The sequence below is a fragment of the Pinus tabuliformis genome, chromosome 8 (genome assembly GCF_031772625.1).
Source record: "Pinus tabuliformis cultivar Carrire ecotype Pingquan chromosome 8, CPIR1, whole genome shotgun sequence".
In the NCBI taxonomy this organism is placed as follows: domain Eukaryota; kingdom Viridiplantae; phylum Streptophyta; class Pinopsida; order Pinales; family Pinaceae; genus Pinus; species Pinus tabuliformis.
The window spans coordinates 785,301,515-785,322,917 of record NC_142294.1 but is presented as its reverse complement, the minus strand read 5'-3'; the positions used below and the strand labels follow the sequence as shown (position 1 = coordinate 785,322,917).

Below are 21,403 nucleotides of genomic sequence, written 5' to 3'. Positions count from 1 at the left end.
TCCCACAGGTGGATTGGCTGGAGATCATGAGTTGGTCTCTTATTGATGGCGTGTCATTCTTAGTTAGGAGCATGGTACATCAGGGGCGCTTAGAGATAGGGGTCACTACATGGGCCAAATGGCAACAGAGCAATGTTGGTCGTCCATCAACATTCCATCACAACATCGACATAGTGGAGCTGACATTGGTCTATGCCAGAGGTTGGATTGGAGAGAGGTGATGAGTTGGCATGCGGTTGGTGGAGCAACATTCATAGTCGTAGCTATAGCACAACAGGAGCGATGGAGCATTGATAGTTTTTCTTGGTGCTATTGCGATCTAGGAGGATTTGTTGATGATAGCCAGAGGTTGGTCTGGGATCTGGGCATTGAGGGGCCTATTCATGGTGGGTTAATATAGAGGCGTAGCATCACCCAGCTGTTTATATGGGACCCAAGCATTGGGTCACTAGATTGGTCCATAGGTTTAGATTGCTTGAGGGCAAGAAATCTTGGGGCGGGAGGATTTGTGATGTTCCTTTTTTTGGTGTTCCAATTTGCATGGTTAGGATGGACTTTCAGGGTTGGAGGAAGACAAGTCACAGTTGCAGGTTTACTTCATTAGCGGGCCCAAGGAATTTCAGAGATGTTTCATGGGGTCTGGAGGAGTTCATTTACCATCTTCCATTATCAAGATTGATTCTGCACAACTCGCTCCTCGTTCCATTGAATTTTGATAATTCCCGTAAAACGTGGTTACTATCATGCTTAAATCAATTAGTTACGCTTAAGGTGGCATTTGTAGAGGGATAATTAACAGAACACCTTAGCATAATAGCTCGTTGGAACTGGGACGAGAAGATCTACACGGATGGGATGGTCAGTGGGGATTTTCAATGGCTTGAGGAGGCATGGTGGCCAATTTACCATTTTCCCACATTAAAAAGATATTTTAATTGAGGGAAATGTGCTCAATGATTAAAATAATAATAAAATAGGAGCTTCTAGAGGGGTCCATCATAACTATAAAAAGAAGAGGAGGAGGCCATTAGAGGACATCTTGGATTTGATATTTTTTCTTGTATGAGAGGTTGAGAACCCGATTCTCTACTTCATTGATAGCCCCATGATGGAAACCCTCGGGTGATTAAGTGATATTGGGTGAGTACCCATCTCCCCTTGGTGGTTTCATCCAAAATTCACAAGAGAGCTCAACAAGGACATTTCAGTTCAGTTTTGGAGGGCTAGCACAACATTGGAGCAGATTCTTGAGGCCAGTTTTCCATCTCAGTTATTTTATTGTATCAGCATGTAAACCCCAGTTTCTATTATAATAAAAGCCGTGAGCATTTCTACTTATCGTATTATTGAATTACATGCACTCTATTTGTTATATTTTACATGGCAATCTTCTGTTAATTGAATAGAAATTTTATGGAGAAATTTTGGTTGAGCTAGATTTATGCAAAATTAGCCAAATATCCCGTTTGGGATATTACATGGAAAGCCATCAACACTCCCTCTCAACGAGGAAGACATTTTTCATCACGCCAAGGTTGTCTCTGAAGTATTCAAACTTCGCTCTCGTTAGAGGCTTTGTGAGAATGCCAACAATCTGTTGGATATGTACCAGAGCTTCACTACTCCTCTATGCACCATATATTAGATGAAGTGAGATTTTATCTCCGCCTGATCAAATAGACCTGTGAGTAGTTTCTGAAGTCACACTACTTCCTAACGTATGGCACTGGTTGCAATACACTTTTCCTTTGCTATACTAAGTGCAACAGAAGTTTTCTTCTTGCTAAGCCAGGATATCATAGCCAATCCTAACATGAAGTAGCACCCCATGGTGCTCTTTTTAGTCATTTGCACTCTTGAACCAATTTAAATCAGTATATCCCTATGGCCTCACTTCATCACCTGAGACATATCTCAAACCATATCCAACTGTACCACGCAGGTACCTCAACACATGCTTTGCTGCAACCTAATGTTCATACCTCCACTTAACCATAAACTTGGCTCAGGGTGCTCACTGCAAAGCAAATATCTGACCTGGTGTTAACCTGGTATATCAAGGATCCAATCAACTACCTGTATATCATGGGATCCACCAATCTGAATCTAAAGCAAAATCACTCAACTTCTTTAGATTGGTTACCATAGGTGTAGCCATGGATTTGCAATCCTGTGAAAATTTGGAATCCCCGAATCACTACTGCAGCAACTGATTAAGTTTCTTCTATTTGTTAAATAACTGAACAAATTATTTACCGTGTTCTACGGTAAATATCAAAACCAATACACTATAGCCTTCACTTAATTAAATTATATGCGGAAACAAGAAACTGAGCAAGAAAGAAATTGTAATGTTCCTAACTAGGATGAATAGTGATATACAAAGCAATAAACAAATCCAACACCAACAAACGAGAAACTATCAACAAATACCCATAAAAACACTACAAATAAGAACCATCTGAGTCATATTATTAATTCTTCTGGAAGCAAGTACAATAGTGTTGGAATGGTGCACTTGGGCTTGTCTCTGTGGACAAGCGTGACAAAACCTAGGTGAGTAAACAACAACCCAATGGTTGTAGCACTGTTGCTCCAAAGATGTTCTGTGTTGCCCAGAAACTGCATTTCCTGCTGGAAAGGATGTGCTAGAAACTCCACTTCTCGTGCTTAGAGAATGTTGCAACTTTAGCTCCTAGTTCCTCAACCAAAACCCACCAAAACCCAGAAAGGGTTTGGCCTAGTTCTAACCCCCAAAATTAGGCCTCCAAGCACCATGTCCTCCTCCTCACGCTGGAAAGTATGACTTGCCTGTAGTTGGTTGGAAATGTCCCCCAAATCACCCCCAAGTGCTGAGGTGCTCCCCACTAAGGTTTCCCTTACTTCTCCCAGCCAACTCCAGCTCTACAACTCCCACGTGTGCCTAGTGATGGCTCTCTACGTAGGCCTAGGTGACTGTAAATCGAACTACTCCAATGCAGCGATCTCCTACTCCAAAACATTCCCAAAAGGTTGATCCTCCATTGTAGCTCCAATGCCCAAACTCCCTTGGCAATTGCTGCCCGGATGAACCCACAAACAACACTTGCGTGTTCCCCTTTTGCGTCTTCCAGAAGCACGCACTGGCTGAGATCAAGGTTGAGTGATGTGACTGTGAAACTCCACCAGCTCTCCTCCAAGGTAGTATGAATTGCCTTCCTAGGGTGGCACTTGAAGTCCCCCGAAGAAAGGTTTGAGTCTCCCACCTAGAAAACTCGATGCTAAACAACTGGTAACTCGGCTAAGCAACTCGAGCAACACAAATGAGTTCGATAGACAAATGATGCCTTGAGTTGGGGAGTTCCTCCTCCTTATAACTTTGTGAGCCTTCCTTCCCCATGTGGGCCCCTCTCCCTAGCCATTCGATTTCCCCTCCAAGGCAATTCGAATTGCCCAAGTGCCCAAGTGCATTTTCCCCACGTGGGTGGACCCCACCTTCCACTAGTGATATAATTCGACGACCTCTTTTCTCATAAGTCCCTAAGTAAAAAATGCATGGGTTCCTCATTCACCAAAAATTATGCAAAATTGTGGGAGACTAAAACCTGTTACAAATATATTTGAGAAGGGACGTTACAATCGTCCCCTCCCAAATGTTGCTTGCCCTCAAGCAACTTTAGCGCTGGATGCTCCAAAATGTGTTCACCTTCTCATGTGGCATCCTCATCTGGCAGATTCTTCCATCGTACCAAAAACTCCCTGATGGTTCTACTCCTTAGCTTCCTCTCCCAAGTCTCCAGGATGGCGTCAGGTTCCAAAACCAGATGTCCCTCGTCATCCAGAGGGGGTAACTTTTTTTTGCATCATTCTTGAAGCTGTTTTTTTGTGTTCTTTGCGTGGTCTCCCAAAATCCTGCCTCCTGGGTCCCAATTGTTGTTCTCTAGGTTTATTCCCTTCATGGCTATATGCCTCACAATGCAGTAGGAAATGCTTCTTGGTCTTCATCTCTTATTTTTTGCGTGCTTGGCATGTCATTTACGAAGTCGATAGATAAGAGTAGTTGCTTTGAGCTAGCAACTTTTACAAAGACCAAAACTTAAAGGTTCCCACACCTTTAGTGAAAGATGTTGGTTTGCTATCATCCTCTAAAGGGAAAGGCATAGACCATCACAGAAGACTAGGTGAGGGACTGAAAAACATAAAACCTTTATGATCAATTGAAGATTGATGACCAGTTGAAGTTGATCATTGGTTGAATGGTCTTACAGGTTAGTGAACTTACCAGGTCAATACACATCTATTAGAAGTTGCAGCAACAACAAATTGGATCATTTCCAAGTATAGAAGGACAAATACACTACAAATTAGGCGTTAAGTAGCAGGGATAAAAATGTCTTCAGGGCCTAGAAAGTACATGCATGGTAGAAGGAACTTGGATTTCCTACTCTTTAAATCTATTTTTCCTTTGAAAATCCACAAAACATTACTTAGAGAAATGCAAGTACATATCTGTACACCATCTCTGTACACTGATTTGCGCTGGAGGTGAGCCTTTGCACAGTCACTGTGTCACTGCAGCTAGGACTGCGCTGCACCTCCTTATGATCCTTGTTGGCTGGACACTTCAACTCTCAGGCCTCCCGGTCTCACACCCCGGCTCTGACACTAGATCTTGACTGTTCCTCAGTAGAATTTCGATCTCCCTCTGAAGCTCTGCGCAACATAGCTCTTCGTGGCCCAATGTTAGCCTCTTTGGACGTCTCTCTGTCCTCTCTACCTTGTACTCTCTGGTCCAGGAAAACTTCCCCTGGAAACTATCCCTGCCCCCCATTGCATGAAATCTCCTCAATCGATTCTCTAGCAACTGCTGCGCTACCCTCTCTGAGAAATTTGATCTCTTGATTTCTCTCCGATGTGTTTTCCAAATGCCCATCAACCCTCCTCTTATAATCTTCTCGTTGAGAACCAACGACCTAGATTAGATTCTAATAAATGGCTCAGATCATTTTGGCTTGATCATCGTCTTCTTCCAGAAGTTTCACCCTCAATTTGATTAATACCCTTTAATTATTTTAATTTCCTAAGTTTAGACCTAGGCAACCATTAAAAATAATTAATTATTTTACTAAAAATGTCTCTGGTTGGAATTTCCCAAAATGATTTCTGGGTATTGTAGAATACGTGTCCTAGGCTCCCTTCAAAATTTGAGTCTAACGACACATCTGATGATACCAGAAATCAACGCTCCCTCTTAGCGAGGAATGTGCTCTAGTAATGCAACCTGCTGAAGCATCACCCTTCTCTATGACATCTCCCTTTGCGCTGCTGATGTCTGACATCACTACTCACCAACTACTCCGCAAATGCGACATCTATACTGCTGCTGATCCTGCCACTGACAACACTGCATCTGTACTGCAACCCTCATAAGTTCTGCATCTGTGCTGCTACTTGCACTGCCATTGCCAATATTGCATCTGTACTGCAACCCTTATAAGTTCTGCATCTATGCTGTTGCTGGCACTGTCACTACCAATACTGCATTTGCACTGCAACCTTCTCCAATTGATGCTGCTACTACTTTAGCAATGAAAAAGCATCCAAAATTACTGAACAGGTGTTCAACATGATGCATCTGTTGCTGGAGTTCTGACTACTGCAGTCTCTGTGCTGACCCTCTGAAGCCTCTGCGCTGCTGTTGACTTTGCAATGTGCTAACTACACTGTTGCCAATTCAGTCTTTGGCGCTCCTAGCGACTGCAACTGTCACTCTGGCACTCCTCTGCACCAACTGACACTGGTCCATCTTGCTACTTCTAATTTGAGCTCTCGTAGTAGGATATTGATCGAAGAGGTGGACTCCTCAAGGATCCTGCCCATCTGCAGTTCTTTCGAACTACAGTTCTAGATCACCCCACCTCTCCCCTGGAGGTATCTGGGCAACCATGGCAAACTCCTCCTCCTCGATCTTTGTGGATGTAGCCTTCAGATCATGCTTCTCATCTTTGTCCTTCTTCTTGAGAGGACACTGTGTAGCGTAGTGACCAAGTTCACCACACCGGAAGCACTTGATCTTCGAGACATCTTTCTTCTTCTTCCGCTGCTCCTGCTGCCCCTTTGATGCAAGGGTTGCATTTTCTTCCTCCTCCTTGGGCTTCGTCCCACTGCTGTTGTTGCTATCAAGTTTGCACTTGACCAAGTCTCTCCTCATCTCTTCCTGCTGAAGAGCGACCCACATTCCTTCCCAATTCGACAATCTCTCTCTGCCCAAGATACTCTGGACAAACACTTGCCATTCTTCTGAGACTGAATTCAGGGCCAACCTCACCATCTCGGTAGGTTGAGGTGTTGACCCCACAACTGCCAACGAGTCTCGGATTTCCTGAAGCTTCGTTAGGAACAGATCAATGCGTTCCCCCTTCTGCATTTGCGTGGATCTCATCTTCTGCTCCAAGTACATCTTCTGCTGCTCGGAAGATCCTTCGTATAGCGTGGCCAATGCTTCCCACATCTGCCGAGTAGTATCCTTGCCGACAATGTGAAATACTACGTGATCTCTTACTCCGTTGAGGATCAATCGTTTGGCCTTCGCCATTTCAGCCTTGTACTTTTTGAGCGGATCTGGATCCGCTGTTGAAGTTTCTAAGTTTACTTAGTTAGAAACCCTCCATGCACTTTATCTAATTTATTCCTACCTACTTGTTATTTTTCCTTAACAAGTTATTTACAATTTAAATACTGAAAATAAACACTAGTGCATGCTCAACATATTATAGATTAGCAACTAAAAGAAACAAGAACAAACACACCACATGACACCATTATTTTTGGACTAATGTCCCCGGAAAAACCTAATGTGGGAAAACCGGTGTAGCTATCTGGGGTTTTTCTTATTAAGCAATATCAGAGTACAATCTGGGTGCTGAAACTGGCCTACCCAACAGAGAATTTCCTTAGCACTAATACCTCTCGGTTTCTGACAAATCTACTGGCTGAAATCCCTGATAATCCTTCTGGCAGCTACTCAGCACCAATCTGCCCCAAAAACCCCAGCGTCTGCCCAATCTAGACCATGTCAGCCTCTCCTAGCTCAGCGTTGGCACTGCATCAGCCTATCTTGGCCTGCATGAGCCCCAGGAGGCCCTGCATTAGCTCTCTGAGCCTCTATGTCAGCTACGCTGGCCCCTCTGGTGCTCTGCGCAACACTTTGCTGCCTCTACGTGGCCTTGCGCGAGCACTGGCTGCTCCTGCGTCTCTCTCTCTGGCTGCTCTGCTGCTATACGGACACTATCTTTGCGTCTTTGTCTCTGTACTCAATGCTCCTCAGTTGCTCTCCCGATCACTGATTCTATCTCTCTTAGCAAACCCCGCTCTAGAGAATAGAATGACTGATCACTCTGGTGTGTTCTCCAAGTGACCCTCAAGCCTCCTCTTATGGTTTTCCTGTTGACATCTCAACGGCCGAGATTAAGTCCCTAATCAACGGCTAAGATTAGATCTGACTTGATCCATGTCTTTTGGACCACTTTAACACAGATTCATATTAATACACATCAATATTTTATTTTCCCTAAGTTTAGACTTAGGGACTCCATTAAAAATATTAATTATTTTAATATCTCTTGATCTCTTTAGAATCTGCCCAAACCCTTTCTAGCTATTGGAGATCTCACGTGCCCCAACCTTTCCACCAAATTTCGTGGCTAGAGCACATTCGATGCTACTCCAGATCAACATCCGCGAGTACAGCTACCACACTGTCGACATAGGTTTTGAGATCGTGCTCATCCAGAAGGCATGAGATCCTTGCCTTCTAGATCACGTAGTTGGATGCACCCTCCAACCGATCTTAATCTCGCAACCCATGAGTTTCCATCTTGCCAATGAAATGTCAAACTGCCTCCTCTCTCCTCTGCGTTGTTGCTGGGCTGGCCTACACACTCTTTACTGAAGTTAGTAGATCTGCTGCTCCCGGTTGTTGCTCAACAAATGAGAATTCAGACTTCTTGGCTGGAAGTCCTCTGAGGAATAATTCCCTCAACAATGTCTCCTTCTGACGCTTTTTTGCCCCAGCAACTGCTGCAGAAAATTGCGTCTCACCAGAAACTGTGCTGCTCCCTCTAACACTGGAAAACTTCGATTTGGAAGTCTCTCTCTGTTGACTCACTTACAGAGAGACTTTCCTCGAAAATTTTTGCCTTCCTTGCCTGGACTGCGCAATCCCTCTGGGGATTCGATTTGCTGCCTACGCAACACTTTGACGCTCCTTCTCTTCATCGTTGGGCTCTTCCGGCTCTGCTCCCTTGCTTCACCTGCAACTCTGATACCATGTGAAAATTCAGAATCCTCGAATCTCTATTGCAGCAACTGATTAAGCTTCTTCTATTTGTTAAATAATTGAACAAATTATTTACTGTGTTCTGCAGTAAATATCGAAACTAATGCGCTACATCCTTCACTTAATTAAATTATATGTGGAAACAAGAAATTGAGCAAGACAAAAATACACAACACATTACACCATTATTTTTGGACAAATGTCCCTGGAAAAAACCAATGTGGGAAAACCGGTGCAACAACTGAGGGTTTGTATTATTAAGTAGTAGTTTTCTGAATACAATTCATTGGAAGCCCAACTGGCTATCCGATAGAGAGAGAAACTAGACAAAAAGAGTAGTGAGATGATCTCATCTCGTCACTGGAAGAACCGACACTGATCTGCGTTGGAGGTGAGCCTTTGTGCTGCCTCTGCACAGTCACTACGTAGCTGCAGCTGGGACTGCGCTGCACCTCCTTCTGATCCTCTGCTAGCTGGAAGCTTCAACTCTTAGGCCTCCCGGTCTGGGTTTCACACCCCGGCTCCGTCACTAGAACCTGATTGTTCCTTAGCAGAATTTCGATCTCCCTCGGAAGCTCTGCTTTGCCACAACGTAGCTCTGCGTGGCCCAGCATCAACCTCTTTGGACGTCTTTCTGCCCTCTCTTCCTTGTACTCTTTGGTCTAGGAAAAATTCCCCTGGAAACCATCCTGTCCCTCACTGCAAGAAATCTCTTCAATTGATTCTCTAGCAACTGTTGCGTTGCCCTCTCTGAGAAATTCGATCTCTTGATCTCTCTCAGATGTGTTTTTCAAATGTCCATCAAGCCTCCTCTTATAATATTCTTGTTGTGAACCAATGGCCCAGATTAGTTTCTAATCAATGGATCAGATCATTTTGGCTTGATCCTCGTATTCTTCTAGAAGTTTCACCCTTGGTTTGATTAATACCCTTTAATTATTTTAATTTCCTAAGTTTAGACTTAGAAACCCATTAAAAATAATTAATTATTTTAATAAAACTGTGTCTGGGTGGAATTTCCCAAAACGATTTCTGGGTATTGGGGAATACATGTGTCCTAGCCTCTTTGCAAATTTTGACGCTAAGAGAACATCCGATGCTACTAGAAATCAACAAGTCCATTATACCAAATCTCCTCAAAATCTGGATTATATTCTTCCCTTGCCCAAGGAAGATCTCATCTGGTCTTTGCCATACCTCCAATCCCAAGAAATAGTGCATCAAGCCAAGATCCTTCATCTCAAACTCCAAGGTCAATGATAACCCTGGCTGCTTCCTTTGTCACGGAAGCAAATTCTATGAGGGGACCATGTTAAACAATATCAACAGTGAATGCAGTGGAAACAGTAAAGATCATAGAAAGACAGCCATGCACAATGGAGACAATATTTTTACACTGGGAAACCCAACTTTGGGAGAAAACCCAACAACTTTTCTTTAGGAAAAATTATACTTCAACAAGGTTTACAAATTAACAATTGTCTGGAAATCTGTGCCAATAATCTAAGTTCAATACCAGTCAAACCTGGTCAAAACTCCAGCAAGTCAGCGCTGGTCCAAACCAGCCAAAAGTCAAATCTGCAGTCGAACTTCAGCCTGGTAAAACTCAGCCCTGTTGTCAACTCAGCCATGCAGTCAATGGCCTGTTGTAAACTTGGACCTGCTGTCAATTCTTCCCATGTGTGGTCAAACTCAGCCTGTTCTGTGGTCAAACTTAGTCAAGCAGTTCAGTCAAAACTCAGTCAAACAGGCTGGTCAAACAACTTGGTCAACTCTGATAAAAAGTCTGGTCAATGCTCCTTCACACGTGCCAGCCAAGAGAGAGAAGAAAAGATGATCTCCAAATCGATTTCTTCTTGGTCAGATTTGCTCTTCATTAGTGTTGAAATGAGGCATCACAATGTCTATCTGTACTAGTCAAATGGGGTGAAATAACCCAAAGGACAAGTCCCTTCACCTTTCTAGGCTGACTTGTCATTCAAAAATCAAATTTTATTTTAATTCTTCATAAGTCTTCTGGGCCGAATTAGGCATGCAGGAATACCTCCCGACGCTACACAAAAAAATCAACAATGTCAAGACTCAATTTTGCTATTTGCACTCTTACATGCAATATGAACCGAAAAACTTTGCATATTTGGTGTCTAATGAGCTGGTTCATATTGATGTGCATGCATGAGTGCACACATTTAAAATTTGAATATTTTATGTATATAAATCTTTCTGGCTCCAATCCAGTTCATAATTTTGGGACAAACTGGTTCTGGTCTCAACCATGTTGCTCATGAGTTATTTTGTGAGAGTTTGCTTTGGGAGTCAAATGAGATTCAATTTAATGGATTTCATCACATAAAATACACAGTAGCTATGTCTGTTTGGTTCATAGTCTACATTTCACGATCCATCCTTCTCAATATATAGCTATACATTTATGTGCATAGGATCAATATATCTTCATATTGTGCTAATAAATGGTTGAATCTTCTTTCCTTCCTTTCTTGAGCGCATGTGTCAATTTTTAAACCCTACTGTTGATTTAATGTTTGTTGTAACTGTTGTATTTAATAATTAAGGCCTTAGCTATACAAAGCTTATTGCTACTAATTATCCTAGCTTAGGAGTTTTTTAAGGGAAAATTGCTAAAGGAGAAAATCAAGAGGAGACAGTTTTTGGCTGGCTCTGGTTTTCTAAGAAACGAGGCCAATTAGAAGTAGCAACTGTATAATGCATGTGTCCATATCTACAACATTTAGTTTTTATTCGATTCTGTCAATGTTAATGGTCATGGTGTAGGGCAACTCCTGGTTTAAGGCAAGTTGCTGCAAAGAAGCTTCAGGAACTGGCTGAAGACCTGGTAAAGGGAAACAAAGAGCCATCTATGAGGATTGATTCAGATCCATTTGAAAAGATTAGGCATGGGTTCCTGACCTTCAAGCAGCAACAATTCTTGTAAGTGTGTAGTACAGTAATACAGAGCACATCAGGCATTCACAATTGCAATTTTGTTCAAGAAAGAAACTCAAGTCAGTTGTTGTTTCTTGACTCATTAACCAGGAAGAAGCCAGATCATTTTACCCAACTTGCTGTAGAACAAAGCCCAAAGGTGACAATATCATCCTTTTATGGTTCTAGTGTATAGTTCTGTCATAGGAACCTATGTTTTTTATTTCTATCAACTGAGAATGTATCTATTGCAGTTTCTGGTGATTGCATGCTCAGATTCCAGAGTTTGTCCATCAAACATTTTGGGTTTTCAGCCAGGGGAAGCATTTGTGGTTCGCAGTATTGCCAATTTGGTTCCCAAACGGAAGGAGGTGATCAAAAGTCAATTGATTTGTCATTTTACAGAATTGATAATAGTCTTCCTATGTCTATCACTGATACATTCTTAATTGGAAGCATCCTTGAGAGTTTCTATATATGCTCTTAATCAGCAAGGAGCTAGTAGGGTATAGTAAACATTCATATGCATTTTAAACATTTTTCAAGGAATACACTGAAGTACATGTCATAGTCATCATTCAGTGACTTTGTAGAACCCCTTGCAGAATGACATTTCAGGAACTAGTGCTGCATTGGAATTTGCTGTTCTCTCTCTCAAGGCAAGACTCTGCTCCTTGACAATGGACTTTTGAAAGATACTTCTTTTTAGTTGTTTCTCTGTTTTCCTTGATGAAATTATTATTTTTGTACCTGGTCTCATAAAATGATGTCTTCTCAATATCTGATTTGCCAATTTTAATAAATTGGTTTCTTACATCAAGTACAATGTTGTATGAACAGGTCGAGCATATATTAGTTATTGGTCACAGTCGTTGTGGAGGAATTAGGGCGCTTATGTCAATCCCAGATGAAGGAACAATTTCAAGGTTAGATATCATATAATTGAGAGAGAGAGAGAGTAATTTTATTAAAATGTGGATGAGAACCACTGGCCTATGTGACAGAATGGTTTACATCTAATGCCACATGCCATTTTATACAAACAACAAAAAATGTTGGAAGGGGTAATTACCTATTATGTGGATACAAAGAAGTTTTGTGCAACTCATTTGGATTTGACTGCAAGGGTGGGTCTCCTGATTCAGTTGACTTTCAACAACCTGGCTCTGATGTACTTCATTCTTGAAGCTCTTTTTTCTGTTCTTTGCGTGGGTCTCCCAAAATCCTGCCTCCTGGGTCCCAATTGCTGTTCTCTAGGTTTATTCCCTTCATGGCTATATGCCTCACAATGCAGTAGGAAATGCTTCTTGGTCTTCATCTCTTATTTTTTGCGTGCTTGGCATGTCATTTACAAAGTCGATAGATAAGAGTAGTTGCTTTGAGCTAGCAACTTTTACAAAGACCAAAACTTAAAAGGTTCCCACACCTTTAGAGAAAGATGTTGGTTTGCTATCATCCTCTAAAGGGAAAGGCATAAGCCATCACAGAAGACTAGGTGAGGGACTGACAAACAGAAAACCTTTATGATCAATTGAAGATTGATGACCAGTTGAAGTTGATCACTTGTTGAATGGTCTTACAGGTTAGTGAACTGACCAGGTCAATAGACATCTATTAGAGGTTGCAGCGATGACAAATTGGATCATTTCCAAGAATAGAAGGACAAATACACTACAAATTAGGCATTAAGTAGCAGGGATATAAATGTCTTAAGGGCCTAGAAAGTACATGCATGGTAGAAGGAACTTGGATTTCCTACTCTTTAAATCTATTTTTCCTTTGAAAATCCACAGAACATTACTTAGAGAAATGTTTCGATATTTACCGTAGAGCACAGTAAATAATTTGTTCAGTTATTTAACAAATAGAAGAAACTTAATCAGTTGTTGCAGTAGAAATTTGGGTCACCAAATTTTCACACCATAGTGGATGAAAAAAGGGGAGTTATAGTAGGGGGGACTGGTGTAGCCATTGAGGATGAAACAAGGGGGGCTATAACAAGGTCAACTAGTACCAGTTTAAATTCAATGTGTTGAGAAAATTCATGGCATATAGTCTCGCAGTAGTAAGTATCATACTCAATGAGCCCATAAGTCAACCAAATGAAGCTGAACAACAACCATCTCAATGTTTGCCCTTCTAAATCTCTGTTCACCCTCCATGTGAAGAAATTCTCACAATCATCTATGAACACCCACTTTGTTTTTCGAAGAAGATGAATGCCCATCTCTGAACTGTACACAGCTGCGCTTGAGCATGTTCAAATTCATGCCATCCATGCTTGGCTCTTCAATGACACAACCTTCTTTCCTGTACCATTATGATGGACAGCCCATTCAAATGTTCCCTTATTATTTGTTTTTTCTCTTGACTGGTGAAATTTTCAGCTGCAGTTCTTGATTCCCATGGTTTGTACAGGATGATATTTGAAGGTTCTAGGATGTTGGCATGATCTAGTCTGTGGAAAAATCAAGATAATGGATTGATGTAATATTCCTAGAGAATTTTTACAGTAAATATACAAAGCAAACATAGAAAAAAAGCCACAAAATTCAAATTTCAAACACATGAATCAGATCACAAAAATGCACCAAAACTGCGCTGCTGAGCCATTTTATTAAAATCTGAAGAGGGTACAATTAGGTGCTGGAAAGAGTGCACCTGGACTTTCTCTAGCAAAGCCGAAATGAATAATAAGAAATCCCCCTTAGGTATGCTGCTTCTCTATCTCTTGGCTCTATGTTGGACTACCTAGAAATACACTACCGGGTGAAAAGATCTGCTACTAGGGCCTCCTGTAGTGCTCAGAAAATTCCGGGAAATTAACCCCGAGCTCTCCTCAATATATCTTGAATAACCCACAAAGGAATTGGGCTATGGTTGACCTCGGAAATTCGGCCCTCTTTTCCCTCTATGGCTCTGCTGTTGGGAAATTCGGCCCACTTGTCTATCCTGCTGCAAATGCCCCCAAAAATAGCTGCAAACTCCAAGCAAAGACTCTCCCAGACTCCTCAAACCTCAGGCCCAAACTCCCTTCACAACTCAACTCCCAAGTGTGCCTCCTCCAAGCACTGCGCAGTCCTTGCATTGCTGGCTGTGTCTCCTCCCCACAAACTCACACCCCACTGCTGGAACAATTGGAAAAGGATGGAACTCCCTCCTTGGGCTGGCACTCGAAGTCCACCGAAGCAAGGGTTGAGATCTCCGCTCGGAGACACTCGTGTGCTAAACAACACTGCAGACTTGGCTTCAGCTCAAGCGTGCTATGTCAAAGACACAATTTCTGAATAGATGATTGAATGACCAAATGAGTGCCTTCCCTTCCTTTTTGTCAAGATGCCTCCAACGCACTCATGTGGGCCCACCTCGACTTCCTCCCACCGAATTTCCCTCCAAGGCATGTGTATTCTCCATGTGGGCCGAAATTCCCCGAGTGTGGCTCCACTAGGGGCTTGATATTCTCCTCCTCTAATGTTTGGGGCTTGCTTTTAATCAAAATTCGATGTGGGGCCTCTAAACCCACATTTCCTAAGTGTCAACATGAATAAAGACAAAATTTATCAAAATTGATATTTCACTTAGCAATAATGCTAAGTGGGAATATCACAATTGATCAACTTGGGGAGAAACTGATAGCAAGATCTGTGATGAGAAATGGCATTCGTGTTTTAGCTGAAAATATTTCAGTTCTTTTTGTGTATGGGTACTAATGAGATGAAAATGGATTAATGTCGCATTCCACATTATGGATGTGGATCTGCACTGTTATCTAATCTGGAAATATTTCAACAGTGTAACGGAGCTGAAAAATGGTCTGTAGATTATATAGTGTTAAGGCATAGTGAAGCCACTCGTCCTTTCTTTGCTCGCAGGATTCCTTGTTACGTCCCATAAAATCCATGAGAAGAACAGGAGAGTAGGTTCTCATCAACCAAGACCCAGGATCAAAATTTAAGATCTTTGAGAATGAAATGGGGTCCATGACTGCATGTGTCTGATCATCAGGCTACCATTTTATTAGCCTCATGTGAAAATGGATGCCACCATGAGCGTGAATTCATCTATGCCATCATTGCCCATGGTTGTGAGAACATCAAGTTTTCGTCTCATAATGGTTTTGTCCAGCTCATCTTCTAGAAACTGTAACATTTTGATCATATTTTCTTTCCTATGGGCGATGATGCATGCAACCATAAATGCAGAGCTAAAAGATCTTGAATCGGTAGAACGTCTGAACAGGCGAGGAAATATAGTATAGGCACCCTAGAAATTTTATGTGTCTGCAAATGTATATTCAATGAGAATGGCTAAGAAGTGAAGGGGTTTGTTGTGGCAATGATCTCAATATGTGAGAGGCATACTTTCCAAACTATAATAATTCCAACAAGAAAATTGGTTCATCTGCTCCTGTAGAATGAGATTTCCACTTGCAAGTGGAGCAACCCTGATTCAACATCTATTTGCATTAAGATACTATCAATTTGGATTTGCTTGTTGTAAGGAGGCAAACTTGTTAGTGTCAGGTAAGGAGAATCACTGAAATCGAGAGAAGAAATGCCCACGTCTTACTGAGATTCCTCCCAAGCCAGTGTTGATGGAAGATTAGATATCCAACCATAACATGTTGGAGGCATCATCGATCGAATGGATTGAACCTTGGAGTGTAGAGGTGGTTGATATTCAATTCCTTGATCGATATTGTTTCTAGAGTTGAGTTGAAGGACGATTAGGTTATTAATCTTGGAAAACCCTAGCAAAACAATACAACAGGAGATTCAAATCTGGGAATGACCCATTTTGATACCATTCATTCGAGTCTTGGGGGCTAAGATCTGGGAGGCTCGAATGTCAAGATGCTTGCCATGAAACTAAGCATAAGAACAGTGATAAAAGATTGCATGAACAAAATACATCCCAAAGAAAACACTGAACACCACTGAAATTAAAGAGAGAGAACATAACAATATGATAAAAACCCAATTCTTTATTAGCTAGGAAAAAGAACCTTTTATCTCTACATCATGAAGAAGAAATGTATCCTTTTGAAAAGTGAGGCCTGATATTTATAGTGTTTTTGGTGCCTCCTTGAGTTACATCTTTTTTACCATGAGTGAATACAATAGTGTTAGTTTTTGGTAGCTTAGAAAGGTGTTCTAGTCTCTATTGGTGTCTATGAGGCTAAGGAACACAAGAGGATAGTTATCTCCAAGGCCTAGAAAAACTTTATAAGGAAATGGCTTAATTGATTAATTAGCCAATTATTAAATATTTTCTAAAGTCTAACTTAGGGAAACTGGTTAACTAAATTAGATTAATTGAGGTAAATCGATTTTTCTCTAGTGACTTCTAGAAAAGTCACGAGAAGGGGTCAAGATGATCGTAGCCACTGATTGAGATTAGATTGTGGCCATTGGTTGTTCAACGAGAGATTATAAGAACAAATTGATGGGGCTTTTGGAGACACACAAGGGAGTTCGAATTACCCAATTGCAGTGAGAGCAAGGGTGTAGTTTGAGCAAGGGATATATCAGCGTAAGGGTTTCAACAAAGAAGATCGAGGAGAAAATTTGCGGAGAAATTTTCTCAGTTGTTTTCCAGTTTCCAAAATATGAGGAAGGAGGTTGAATTCATCAGAAGAAGAGAGGTCAATTTAGCTAGTTTGAGTAGCTAGTTTGCTAGTGCGTGTGACAGAGGGGCTCGATTTAGCTTCTAGTTGCTGGATCATTTTCTCAGAAGGAGTGTGAGTTGGTTAGACGAGTTGTTGGAGGTAGATTCACTTGCAGGATCATTTTCCTGGAGGTAGTGCGAGTTACATGTCTAGCCAGTGCAAGTTGCAGGCAACCAGTGTGGGTTGCTGGGAAGGAATGCGAATAGCACAAAGAGGCCGAGATTTTTTTGCAAAGGGATACTTTGTTGTTTCCAGATCGATTTGGCCAAGAGAAATTAATTTGTCGGAGCTTTGCCAGTTAGAGGCAAGCAAATTGTAATTATAAATTTTTGCTGAAGATTAATAATAAAACCCTCATCTGCAGAATTAGTTTTCCCCACACTTAGGTTTTTCCAGGGACAATTTGTCCAAAAATATTGGTGTTCATTATTTTTTGTGTGTGTGTTATTTTTCAGTTTTTGTTATTATTTGTGAAAATTGCAGTAGTGATTTATTCGATTTGATATTTGTCGTGTTTAATTTCTGAAGACGAATAATCTGCAATAGATAGAAGACTAAATTCCAATAGCTGCAATTAAGGAAATTTCACACACAAGTGGATACCATGGGTGAATACCACTTTCCACTTGGATCAAGTATTTGCTACAATTTCTTCTTCACCTTGCTTCTATAAACAACTTCCTGTACAACCCAATGTTTGGCAACAGGGAGTCTAACAACAATTGGATCTCGTGCTCCACTTTTCCTCTTGTGTAGTAGCCCTTTAGACTCCTTGAACATACCCCTGTATGCCTATCACAACTCTTCCAGTTGTTTTTTTGTTCCTTGGTACACCCCTCCAAGGATGTTTTTTCTCTCGTTGATCCTTCTACATCATAAAACATACTTCTTGTTAGAACTAAATAGTTTGTTGACTTGGTTGTCACTTACTAGTGAAATTTTGGACTTACCCTTGTGTGCATTGATCATGGAGGATTTTCCATCCTTGATGAGGCAGTACTGATTGGTTTTGCGCATTAAGATTGCATCCCAAATGCACATATAGGGACTTCCAAACACCAGTCCACATACATCAAGGAGAATCACATCTAGTTCTACTTCATTAATAAAATCAACATTGGTAGCAAATCTAATTTTACATTTTTTGGTTACCTTTATTTCTGCATTCTTATTTATGTTGGAAATACTGAGGGGGGCGGTGAATTAGTATTCCATATCAATTAGCACTTTTAAATCTTTTCAGAGCATTAGTTAATCTTCAATTATTATTAATGTTTATCCAGTAACAAGAGTAAACAATAAAACACAATAGGCACAAGAATTTTAGGTGGAAAACCCCCTCTTGGTCAAAAACCACCAAATGCTTTTCTAATAAATTCTTTAATCTTCAACCCCAACTGAAATGAAAGTTACAACTTCCTAGAGTAATAGAAAAGCGTTCTTCTCCAGCTCCCACTGGAAGGACGCCCCTACGCCCTGGTTTTTTCAGTAGTCAACCGAAAGGATGCCCCAACACCCTAGACCAACTTACCACCCTGAAGTGTTTACAGACTCCAACTTGTAGTTGACTTCATGCACCAGCCTAACACCTCTCTGCCACCTTATAACGACAAAAAATGAGACAAGAGTGTGGACTCCCGTACCAGGGACAATGATCCATGGTACAATATGATTTACAATGATTTTCTTGTACTTGACTAAAAACCCAATCACACTATGACCTACAACCCAACCATGACACCATCCAACAATGACTCCTATACCTCCCAACAATGCCTCTTCAAATCTAGGCAGATTGACTCTTTTACAATAATGACTCTTTTACAATGATGATCCCTTACAATAATGACTCTTGATAAAACATGACACTTCACACTGCTTCTTGGATCACTTGCAACTGCTGATGTACAGTTGCACTTGCTTCACATGATGGTATCTTGGCACTGCACGTTCTTCTAGTATGTGTCCAAGTTGTCCTAGAGTGTCCTCCTTCTTGCACATGCATTAACGAACAAGACCAAAACCAATACACAAACAAAATACTTACACTGTCCTGTAAAGCATTTGTCAGAGAGATTCAAAATTCAAATTATAAACACTGAATGGACATACCTTGCTGTAGCAAACTTACCCTTGTAGATGTGTGCTCCTTGCTTGTTGCAGTGATCCTTGAATGTTTTTACATGTGACAATTGTGGCTGTATCTTTTAAGTTCCAGTGTTGATTATATCGCCGAAATATCGTCAATATTTGTAACCGAAATATCGCCGATATTTCGGCAAAATATCGCGCAACGACCCAATTTATCGCCGGGAGACAGTAAGAAATCACCGCGCGGGTTATAAAATTCGGATTTTGGGTTTTTATGAATCATTTTCATTTCTGATTGCTGGAGAAGGAAGGAGAGAGCTATGTGCTTGCTGCCAAGGAGGGTTTGAGCGTTCCATAGCTATTATCGCCACCAACAACGAAGATTTCATTGATCCAAGCTTCAAGAACAGTGAGACAATTTCATTTCTTCCATTAACAGGTATGTTCAAATAAACCCCTATTTTAAAGAATTTTTTGGTAGTTTTAGGATTGTTCTTGCTTGCCTATTTGCCTACAATCATTTTGCTTGATTTTTTTTTCCATTTGAAAAGATTTTCATGCCCATGAGCAAATGCAAGGGTTTTAAGTTTTTAAGTTTTCAAGTTTTCTCCATATTTGGAGAGCAAACTCCATTTTTTTTGAGTTCATAGCTGCAGAGGCTATTTATTAATTTTATTATATATTAGGGGTTCATCTCTATAAAATTTCTTCACCTTAGAAATTAGTTTCTTATTGTGCAATGTGAAGTTGTGAACAGTGAGGTAGGTTTACCGTTTTCCTATTTCTAAAAGTAAATTCTATGTATGAATCTATGAAATTTCAAATGAATTTATGAATTTTCAATTTTCAATTCACATTGCAAAATTTCAAATTTGCAAATAATGTAGCAAAAAAACTGTTTTGTAAAATGATGTGGTTATTAGTATTACTTATTAAGCTAAGATACTGGATTCGTCCAAAACCCTTGACGAATCGCGAATCGAGCGAATCCGACACGATTCTCTGCGGATTCGTGTCCAAACTTCAGGACACGTCGTGTCCGGTAACGTGTCTTGAATTTCCAGTGCGTGTCGCGATTTTTATGACGTGTCCTGTTTTTCGGACTCGTTTCCAGGACTCGGAACTGCTGCTAGGTTAAAGGGGCGTGTCTGCTCGGTTGACGGCTCATTTTGCAAGTCAGTTGGCAAGGGATTGTGCTGTTGCAGCGAGGAGCGGACTCTCAGCAAGGAGAATCGACCACCCAACGTCCACAGTCCACCAGTTCTAACTTCTGAGGTAAGTAGTCCACCAGATAACGCAGTTCTGAGTTTAATAGTTTATACCAGCAATGAAGGCTCCAACGTCCTATCTCTTTGTATCAGCGGTGCCGGTTATACTGGTTATTTGGGCTACTGAGTGGTAGTTTGCCTCGTGCCTACAATTGTTGGGAGGCCCTTTCATAACTCTCTTTGACCACTGGTGTTTACCATGTATGAGAAACGTTATCAGATCCAAAACTTATCTTGAAGGTGGTGCTATGCATTTCTATGCTGAGGATGGACACAATCACTGCTAAATTGCTAATATATATATCACTGCTAATATATTAGAGCTCGGCACAATCACTGCGAATTTCCAGTGCGTGTCAAGAATCACTGCTAAAGTTATTTTCCTAGTGTACTTTTAGTCTAGTTTTCGTTTAGGTGCTAGGAAGCTATTCTAACTTTTTGTCTCACTGCTTTAATGTTTAACTTAGAAGCGGTCAAACTAGCTTGTATTGTGAACTCAGCTTATAACATTGTGTAACCCTGTAATTCATCAGTTAATGAATCCATGTTTCATATAAAAATAAATAGAATTGATTGCATTGTGTAACCCTGTAATTTATCAGTTACACGAATCCATGTTTCATATAAAAAAAGATTCGATATCTTTTGATAGTGACTAATTAGTAGGTTGTCAATTGTACATTCGTGTACATAGAATCGATTGCATTGTGTAACCCTGTATCATTATAGTGATAACTGCACAAAAATAAAAATGTTGAGCAGCCTGCTAGAAGGCAAGTTCGAGAAAGGCTTGACCACTATGACGAAAAAGTAACCGTGCAGGAACAACACCAACTACAAAATTCCAATGAGATTGCAATTTGATTGAATGACAGATGTTTGTACAAGCCATAAGTTCACCTGCTTGAAAATTATAAAATCTATTAAAATAACTTATCATGGATTCTTCTTTGTGAAGCATAGAACCAACCCTAATCAAATCATAGACTTCTAAGAGTAAATGAGGAGCGGATTAATAAACTCAGCCCCTCATCAGTCTGACATTATGCACAGAAATGTGTCTCCTTGTTCTGTGTCCAAATACACTAGGCAACTCTTCAACTTAGTCCCATACTG

At 40.9% G+C, this 21,403-nt stretch overlaps 1 protein-coding gene across 2 annotated transcripts in view; it reads left to right on the top strand.

Moving 5' to 3' along the window:
- LOC149237930 (carbonic anhydrase 2-like) overlaps window positions 1-21,403 on the top strand; it is a 192,251-nt gene that overhangs the window by 91,676 nt on the left and 79,172 nt on the right. For both annotated transcript variants that reach the window (XM_089372849.1, XM_089372850.1), the window contains exons 3-7: window positions 11,111-11,266; window positions 11,372-11,420; window positions 11,515-11,631; window positions 11,866-11,919; window positions 12,101-12,186. In XM_089372849.1, the coding sequence (XP_089228975.1) occupies window positions 11,111-11,266; window positions 11,372-11,420; window positions 11,515-11,631; window positions 11,866-11,919; window positions 12,101-12,186 (462 nt within the window). The remainder of the gene's footprint in view (window positions 1-11,110; window positions 11,267-11,371; window positions 11,421-11,514; window positions 11,632-11,865; window positions 11,920-12,100; window positions 12,187-21,403) is intronic.